This window comes from Impatiens glandulifera, chromosome 4, assembly GCF_907164915.1.
Source record: "Impatiens glandulifera chromosome 4, dImpGla2.1, whole genome shotgun sequence".
In the NCBI taxonomy this organism is placed as follows: Eukaryota; Viridiplantae; Streptophyta; class Magnoliopsida; order Ericales; family Balsaminaceae; genus Impatiens; species Impatiens glandulifera.
In genome coordinates this window covers 13,293,474-13,303,049 of record NC_061865.1, presented here as the reverse complement: position 1 = coordinate 13,303,049, position 9,576 = coordinate 13,293,474, and the positions used below count along the sequence as shown (strand labels likewise).

The 9,576-nt window shown below is 34.0% G+C and overlaps 1 protein-coding gene across 1 annotated transcript; it reads right to left on the bottom strand.

The window, feature by feature from the left end:
• Positions 1 to 6,409: 6,409 nt before the first annotated feature.
• LOC124936392 (5' exonuclease Apollo-like) lies at positions 6,410 to 9,321 on the bottom strand. Its single transcript, XM_047476890.1, has 3 exons — positions 8,956 to 9,321; positions 8,545 to 8,756; positions 6,410 to 7,700 (listed from the first exon to the last, which is right to left on the bottom strand). Exons 1-3 carry the CDS (start codon positions 9,269 to 9,271, stop codon positions 6,570 to 6,572), a joined length of 1,659 nt encoding a protein of 552 aa, XP_047332846.1. The 5' UTR covers positions 9,272 to 9,321; the 3' UTR covers positions 6,410 to 6,569.
• Between the last annotated feature and the right edge of the window lie 255 nt (positions 9,322 to 9,576).

Below are 9,576 nucleotides of genomic sequence, written 5' to 3'. Positions count from 1 at the left end.
GCTCTACAAAAAGAACAACTCAAAGGTGGTCATAAGTTTGGATTTATTATTGATAACATAGTAACATAATCTCAATGAGAGTGCTTACTGGTAATTAAAAGTAATGTGATCGATCCCGCTGATTTTTGCGTGGCCACTAGAAATAGAATGGAAGCACTCCTCCATCACGTTCCTTGCAATTGCGAGCTTAGAATGGTATACAGCGATCTCATACTCATCATCCAAGAATGCATCAGACTCTTGATTAATTGGGCCCAACAAAGTCCATGAAAATCCATTGTTAAGCTCAGTCTTAGCTCCAAGTGTTTTTCTTAATTCTTTGTATACCTTTTGGCCATGGATAATAGTGTAGTTTAATACATAATAGTCAAACAGTTAAACAATTATCATTTTAAAAGATATTTAAGATAAACTTCTATAATTTTGAGTATCGTGGTTTAAAATCCAAACATTTTTAAGTGGTGTTTTATAACACAACTTTACCACTAAATCTAAATGATTAAGTACTCATATGAAGAAGAGGAGAGCAATCACTATTATGATTAGTATATAACACATAACACTTGGAAATAAAAACCAACTTTTAGGAAACATCTATGAAGAGGGGGAGAGAAATCACCTTCCTGCAGTTATGATCACAAAATGAACTCCAGTTATAGTTAAGATCAACAAACTCGGCATTCTTCTTTACATAACATCTCCAGTGATCTAACAATAACATAGAATAATATTATATTTTTCATATGCCAAAATGTTTATCATGAAACTTGAAAACTTTATTACTTACAATATTTTTCACACTGGTTACATGTGATAGAAAAATCTTCATCCGCACCAGTTTTCCCACAAGATTTGCAAATGCAATAAGGGCATAACCAAGATACTTCAGACGCATCCTGCTTAACATTTACCAGAAATTCAATCTAAGCAAGATTCTTTGCCAAAAGAATATTAAAAGAATATAAATTCCATTTTTACCTTTTTTCCATTAGAATGTAGATTATACATAAAACCACATTTAGAACAACAAAGAAAATCCCCTTCATTTCTGAATTTGACACGAGCATCGTCGGGCATAAGATGAGTACTTGTCTTTTGTGTTTCTACCCAAGATTTAACCATACAGTCCAATAATGGAATCCCAGGCTCAACAAAAATATTGGCGTATGGTCTTGGTCCATTATAATAACCGGCATGAATTTGAAATTCTTTAACTGTAAGTACTTTATAGCAACAATGACATAAAATTCCAGGACTCTTGATTGTTCCCTCTAATACAACGCGATCAAGCTTCGGGTTCATGTATTTCACAATAGTGTTCTCTAGAAAAGTGGTGTAGATTATCCATGATAGAATTGTATTGTCAATACCATATGTTTGTCCCCTAGTACGAATCGGTCTTTGAACACCCGGCGTGTCTTTTGATTCTGTCTTCCTTTTCTCTCTAGCCAAGTGATCAGCTCTTCTCATTTTGAAGTGCTGTTTCTTATACCATGGAGGAAAAATTATTTCAGTATATGGTTTTTTATGTCTAATCTTTGTCAACCATTTTACATTTATAATTGGCCATAGTTATTAGCCAATTATTTAGTATTTCTTAAATAAGAAATCAAGAAATTGTCTTAGATCAATTTGGCAAAGTAATCACAGCAACAAATGCGAAATCAAGAAATTGTAAGATCAATTTGGCATAGTAAACAAATGCAGATGCAATCCAAATAGTTATCACAACAGCAGATGCAGATGCAATCCAAATAGTATCGTGATAAACTGTTTAGGTATATTTTCCCTCATTATTTTATTGATTAACATGATGAGATAGGGAAAAGCATACTAATAAATCATTTGCACGTCTTGCTACCTACTATAAAGCATTGACACATACGTAACACTTTTTTCCTGTTTGTATAACCAAAAAAAATCTACACATAATCTCTCTATAACAACTAGAGTGTGTTTGATATTGGGATATTTGGTAGTTTCAAATAATCTCTAATCACAAAATATACATAACTTCAACAATGAAATCACTCATTTCATTTACTTTATTTTTTTTTATAAAATTTAAATGTTAAATATAATAGAATATTTTAGTACTTAACCTAAATAATCTCAAATAGTCTACTTTTTCATTGTTTGAAAAAGAAGTGCAAGATGAAATTTAATCCATTGCAACAAACTCTTATCTTAATCTGCTAACGCTTAATAACTCTTTAGAGGTTTTTTATTTCGGAAAAACCAGTATTGTTGAAACCGAAGATAATGATATTTGCGACGCGAGATCACAAGATGAATGGATAGTTGATTCAGATGTACGTATCATATGTGTCTCAATCGGGAATAATTTTCAACATATAATACAATTTTCAAAGGTGTTATATTGATGGAAACAGTTCATATCTGTAAGGTCGTGGGTATAATAAAATAATAATCAAGATGCTTGATGGAGTTGTTCGAACATTTGGTGATGTGAGGCATTTCCTGATTTGAAGAGAAATCTTATCTCTTGTAATACCCTCGATAAAAGGTACAATTACACTAGTGAAAATGGAGTCATGAAGGTCAATAGAGGTGTCCTTGACGTGAAGGAAGTATGGCATGTTACATGTTTTGAAAGGCTCGGCAGTTATAGGCGGTGCTGCAGCTGTTGTCGCCATCCTTCGTTATCTGACAATGATGTCACCAAATTGTTGCATATACGATTTTGTCATATGAGTGTTAATTGGGCAAACGAGGACTTCATAATGGTATGAGGTTAGCAAATTGAGATTTTGATTAAAATTCACTCTAATCTTTGGGGTCGTCTAGGGTGCGTTCTATGGAGGTGCCTTATATGGAGGTACCTATTATATACTAACGATTATCGATGATGATAGTCTAGGGGCGTGTCTTAGAGTATCAAGATTGCTATTTAAACAGGACAAAATTCTGAAACACCTTTTCGGCATTGATTGGGTTCCTAATATCGACAATGTTGTCGATTTCATCGCAATAGATGCATAGTTTCGTATAGTATTTGGTTACCATTCTTTGATTCTTTTTATTCAATAAAAAAGAGTCCATTGATGAAGATTGAGAATGTTATGTTCAATCTTAATTTGAGAGCAGGTTCACTCAGCGCTGTCCCATATATCTTTTGTGTTACATACCCGGTGACATAGATCTTAGCCATCCTGGGATTCATGGAGTTAACAAGACACGACATGATGAGTCCATTGATGATGTCCTATGCTTCATAGGCGAGATCATCGGATTCGGGAGCGACAGAGGTTCCAATAAGGAATGATAGTTTTTCTCTACCTACCTAGTATGTTCATTTGGATAGAGCTTGCCCATTCGAGGTAGTCACTACTGTCGAATTAAAAGACGAAGATACGAGAATAATCTATAAATTGATTGTTGGTAGAAGAGGAAGATCCTTGATCAGCCATGATAGAAGATGGGTGTTGCTGTCCAAGAGGGAAGAAGAGGAAAAAATGCCAGTTTTGAAGATGCCACCGAGAGGGAACGAGGCAGATTCTGAAAATTACAGATTCTAAGTGAAACTGCCAGGAGCTGATACCATGTAGATTCTTGAGAGAAGGTGTGCTAATAGTACAGCATGACTAGCTGTGTAAATTCTTTTTGAAAAAAGTTTTAACTTTTTATTGAAATCGAGAGTGGAACGCAAGAAACTTTCCAAAACAGTTTGAAGGCACGAGGGAAAGAGCAATAACTTCTACATTTATCATAAAGACAACTATTTATCATAAGAACAACTGGATAGACTAGATAGAAAATAAGATAAGTTCAGGGACTATAACAATTAGGGACAATTCAATCAATCTCAAGAAAATATATAGAATAATTCACCTAAGTCATCTTGAGAAAGTAAATGCATAATCATGACACATTTTGTCATTGGGAAACACCCATTGAAGTCAAAGATAGAAAAAAATAGAAGCTACAAATTAAAACCACTTTGAAGGAGCCAGTTCAGTGAGAGGTATAAATACACACACAAAAAAAATTAAATATCTTAATATTCTCAACTTGTATAGAATAAGAAGATATATGCAAAAAAATTAAGGCAATCTTCAAGATATCTTTTGTTGCTCAATAATAGAGGAAAAACTAAATAAACTTCAATGCAATGCAAATTTGCAGGACCTTGTCAACAATCATTTCTCTGCTATACATCTCTCTTTGGAGTTAGAGAGAAACAGATGCCTACTAAAAACAATAAAATAGGACTGCCTTCTTGCAATTTAATTAGTTCTGGCTGACACTCATAAAGATCAAGGTAGGGAGCAATTAGGCAAACAACCATAAATAAAAATTTGCCATCTTTGTATCCATAATCAGCCTTTCATCTTTAAAAATGAGATATAGCACTCTTAAGAAATAAGTACTTTTCATATTTCTCATCTAATCCACCGTGAGAACACTGTCTGAAATAAATTTGTAAATTAGTTTCTATAGATTTGGTTGTTTCTAAAAATAATGTGTTTTCTATATTAGAAACTATTGGAAGAAACATATGTCCAAGTTGGGCTTGATAAATGTGTTCAAAACAGCTACCCATATAGGAAAGATAGATAAACACTAATTGAGAAATTCATCTTTCAAATTAAGAAAACCATCTTTTGCACCCCTTCAATAAAAAAACAATGTTCACGTGACACATTTAAGAGACTTCTTCCCTAGTTGCTTGAGATCAGATTTAAGAAGCCGACAATTACTTGTTTCGTATTCCACAGACAAACTAGATCAAAATGCCCATCACAACTGAAGTGTAACATTTACATTCACTTTTCTGAAAAGAGAAATTCAACATAAACTATATTTTACCAACTAAGCTTATTCTTATTCTTGTATTTCATTTAATTAGAAACGCAACACTAGAAGGGGCTCCTATTAACTCTCCTAAAATCAAGGTTAAATTTATGCCAAATACGTAGAAAATACCTTGCATGTGTTTTTTCTTTCGAAAGAGTAGAGGAAAAAATTGAACTCTTCAACACTTATAGGTTTTGTATGGAATTATTAAGAAAAAGGTTGAATCAAAAGATAAAATATTTAAAAACCGACCATAAGAAGACCAATTTTTGCAACTGAAAGAGGTGTTCAACTAGCTTAAAGCCTTAAACTTCAAACATAAATCTCAATCACATCTAGGGCAAAGGAATCATGGATAAGGGAATCATAAAAGCTCCATAACAAGATCAACTTCTTTCCTATCACATTTAAGAATTCAAAACATGTAAAAAAATGAGAAACCCTAATCTCTTAACTACTGTTTAACTAATTCGATTTGCGTAAAAACTCAATCTTTTTCCGTTAAGAACTCTCCAATCAACAAGGTAAAAAATTTAGATTTACTAAGAAGAAAAGAGGAATTGACTAACCGGGTATCAACACTGTAGTCCGAGATTATGATGGTTGACGTTTCGATGGTTCCTCTGTCGTATCTACGATGGTTGTCGTTTCAATGGATCGTCGCCGTCTCTATCAGTGATTTTCTTCTTTGGCTCTTTTCAAAATTTCTCAATATAGTAGTTCCGGATTAACCCTAATCAAGGGTTCTTATAATAATTTCATGACAGGTGGAGCATTGGATGTGGGGCCCACTTCGACGCTCCACCTATACCAACAACCTTATAGATCTTTTAACCACTAAAAATCACCCAAAACAAAGCAAGTTTTAAAATTTAGATGAGTCATTTCCACATATCACAAAGGAAGTGGATTTACGGGTTTACTCAATGAGATTTGGATGAACTAAACTAAACAAATCTTAAGACTTGTCATGTGGCAATTCATAGAAATTGAAAATATAATTCAAAATGGAAAAGTCGAATTAATGTAGGCAAATTCAAGGATACAAAATGTGACATCTTCAACATTTAACATTTATTTTCCTAGAATATTGCCTACGTAATCAATGTGATTAGTGCCATTAATTATTGCAGTAGGTATGATTCTACATTCTTAGGATTGCGACAATGGTAAGGATAAGTATAATTTCCCAATTATCTGATAGGCAAAGATAGTAACAAATAGATTGTAAAAGAAACAATGAAGTTGCTATTCATTCTTTGGTTCTACAAGAGCCAACTAAAAATTATTTGATTAATGATTCAAAAACAACCAAGGAGGAAATAATCTATTAAATGTAACAATTCTTCTAATTAATTTGTAAGCATGCATTTGCCCATGAATGTATATAGCCATATTAGTAATAGAGAGTGAATTTGAGTAAAGATTGACTTAAGTTTGCTGTTTCAGTACTCATGCTAGATCTAAGATAGGTTTTATCTGTCACTAACATGAACAAATAATTTAGGGCATTAGAAAACATTGCATATAAATTTATATATGACCTTTTTTTTGTGCTCAAAGTAGTAACATACAATTAATATTATATGTATACATAAGAATCAATCCCACCCCAATTTCACCTCATGCCAAATAAGTCTATTACATTTTGAAACCAAACTCTAGTTATTCAGCAGCACAATGTAGAGATGAAGCTCAATTATCTATAACTAACATCATAGGATAAATTGGAAGATAAAAGCAAATGATAACTATAAACTCCTTTTTGCACGCTTACAAGTATTCATAAGCTCCACCAATGAGGGAAGAGGTTGAGGCACCGGAACATTCATTGACCTGTATAAATTTCTAAAGCTTTTACCAAAGCATTCGGTTGAAGCAACATTCATAGCTATTCCATCTTTATCTGGTGAAATTTCATCTATCTCTGCTTCCACCGGGTTTTTGCATCGCATTTCATCAACAACCAACCGTATATCAATTGATTCATCTTTGTTTCTAATTTTAGGTCTATTCTCTTCAGATAAGGTAACTTTTTGTTCAACTTGGGAAGAAACACCAATGAGGGATACCCTTGCCTCGTGCATATGAGAAACATTTTCAATTCCAATCCTTGCTCTTCCAAATAATGTGATAGGTGAACTTTTGCTTTGGGGAGACAATTTAATCTGTAGCTTTTGAGGAGTAAGTTTCCTTCTTACTGTTTCTTCTGCCTTTACTTGACTAGAATCATCTAGACCAGATTTATGGCTTGAATTTTCAATTGATGCGGCTGAATTTGTAGGAACCTTAACATCTATGTCTAGAAGCTTCCATATATGACTATTATGTGCTAATTTCATGTCAAAACACCGTCTTTTGACATAATCTAACTCCATAGCTCTACAGTTAGGAGTTGTTGATACAACCCACTGTGGTGCAAGAAGTTGCAAAGCCCACTCCAGCTCTTCTCTTGAGGAATGCATAGAATAACATACATGCCAAATGTCAAATTGATCTTTTAGTGGTCCATTTGACCTTTGTTTTATTTGTCTTTCAAGTTCTGAAAGCTCATCATCACACACATACCATTGAGCTGATGGACGTATTATTAAAGGTTCAGGCTGAAAATTATATTTAGTCTCTGCAACCTTTGCTTTTGCCCTTTCAGGTAAATTGGGAAAAGCATTAAGCATTCGAAATCTGGATGTTGATTCCATAGTTATTATATGAGGGCTTGTAAGCATCAGAGCGCTGAAGCTTTCCGGAGAGTTTGCCTCTTGAATAAATATTTTTGAGCCAAATGTTTTACAAACTTTCACAAGTACCTCTTCTTGACCTAGAAGGTCACATGCTAAATACACCACCTTAGCATCAGGATGATTCCATATGCATCTAATAACCTATTGCAAGCCAATAAACTAATGAAGTCAGTTTGTAAGTCAACTCATCAAGATACAATTTTCATACAGATAATTCATAGTACAAATTGGACCTACTAAACAGTAAAGGAGGAATACACAGAGGCCAGCAAAAAAATAATTGTGATAAGGGTATCAGGGCTAGCTTTCTCGCACCTCGAATATTCCTGGAGGATAGTAGCAGAACAACTCCCCACCATTACCTCCTACTTTAATTTGGTATTTTTAATAAGAATCGAACATGAGACATTTTGGATAGAAAATCTCTTGGTCCAAGTTTATTGTCACTCAACTAACCAGGGTGAGTAGAGGCCAACAAAAATGAAAATGATAATATATCAAAAGCTTCAAACCAACAAGATCTTAGGAGTAAAGGCCAAAGAGCACCTATCCAGGATAGCTAAAGTAGTAAGGGTCTTGATTTAAGAGGTTGAAGCATCTTGATTTAAGGGGTAGTTGGATCTCCAAGTTTTGGGAATAATCCAAATTCTACTATTTTGCACTGAACAAGGCTGGTGACTCTGTATGGAGTGATCAAAGAGAGTAGATGTCCTTCAGAAGATGATATTCTTGTTATTCAAAAAGTGCTTCTATATGGAATACACCTTTTCTCCACTTAACTTTATGCATAGATATTATGAACTAATCCATTTTCAAATATAGTTGGGATACTTTACCCAAGAAATGGATAAAGAAATATGAAACCATATCCTATTTTTTTCCATTTGGCATAGCAGGAATTTCAGGAAGATGACATGAAAATGACATGGTGGTGGGATTATTTGTTAGCCTCCTCTACGCAAAAAAGAAGAAGAAGAGGCCATACCTGTTGAATAGCTGAGTGTTTGCTGGGCATCTTCATTGAAGACCTTCCAAATGTGCAATCAAGGAAAACATAATCAAGTCTACACTTGGGCTCTTTGTCTTTCCTACCTATATACTTCTCAGGCATGTTTTGCAAACATTCCGGTGTGAGTCTACAATCTCCGGTGTGGAGAATGTTACCAAAACTTCCCTCAAACAAGAACATAACTGCTCCTAAAGTTCATGATTTGCAAAGTGCGAAAAAATATCATCTGTCAATAAAGTCTATTTACCAATTCAAAGCTTATAATCAACCTACATAGAGTCTAAAATTGATGAATTAAGAAGGCATTTTTTGCTTTAGCTAATAGGTAGATCTTGTAAAATTGAAAATAGAAATTTGACTAATTCAAGACACAATAGAAGAAAATACCAGGACAATGATTTGCATCAAAAGCGGTGACACGGAAAGCTCCATCCGAGTCATCAATGATCAGCGTTTGACCAACCTCTATAGGGGCAAACAAAGAGTCATCAAGCTGCCATAAGAAGATAGAAACCCGTGGAGAATATTGAAGCACAAGGGTTTTGGTGAGGTGGGTTGAATAAATGGGAAATGCGGAATGGGTTGCGATTCCTTGAGAATGGTCTTTGTGTGCATGAGTCAGGAAATGATGCCTCTTCTTCTTTGAAGACGGTGTCCATGTATCTACCGAAAACGGAAGTCCTCTCGGCATTTCTATCGGCATGATCGATGAATAGATCAAACTGAGAGAGATTGCGAAAGAATGGAGATTTCTTCGAGTGAAGTAGTGGAGGGAAAAGTCTAAATAGAGAGGAAGATTGCCTCGTACAATTTGCTACTTAATTTGCCTTGAACCCATTTAAGTTAAATAATAATATTTGACAATATACAAATTACACCTTATATATATAAAAAAAATGGTTAAAATAGCAAGAAAAACTACTATAAAATTAAAATAAATTCAAAAAACTCTTTACAAAGAGTTTTAAAAGAATTTTAAATCATACAACATCTCATTTGTCATAAAGA

Bases quoted from the DNA above. Each gene is read 5' to 3' on its own strand.
- LOC124936392 (XM_047476890.1), bottom strand. From the start codon at position 9,271: ATGCCGATAGAAATGCCGAGAGGACTTCCGTTTTCGGTAGATACATGG. The intron at 8,757-8,955 runs GTATTTTCTTCT...CATGAACTTTAG, and splicing joins TGATGCAAATCATTGTCCTG to GAGCAGTTATGTTCTTGTTT. The intron at 7,701-8,544 runs GTATGGCCTCTT...GGCTTGCAATAG, and splicing joins AACACTCAGCTATTCAACAG to GTTATTAGATGCATATGGAA.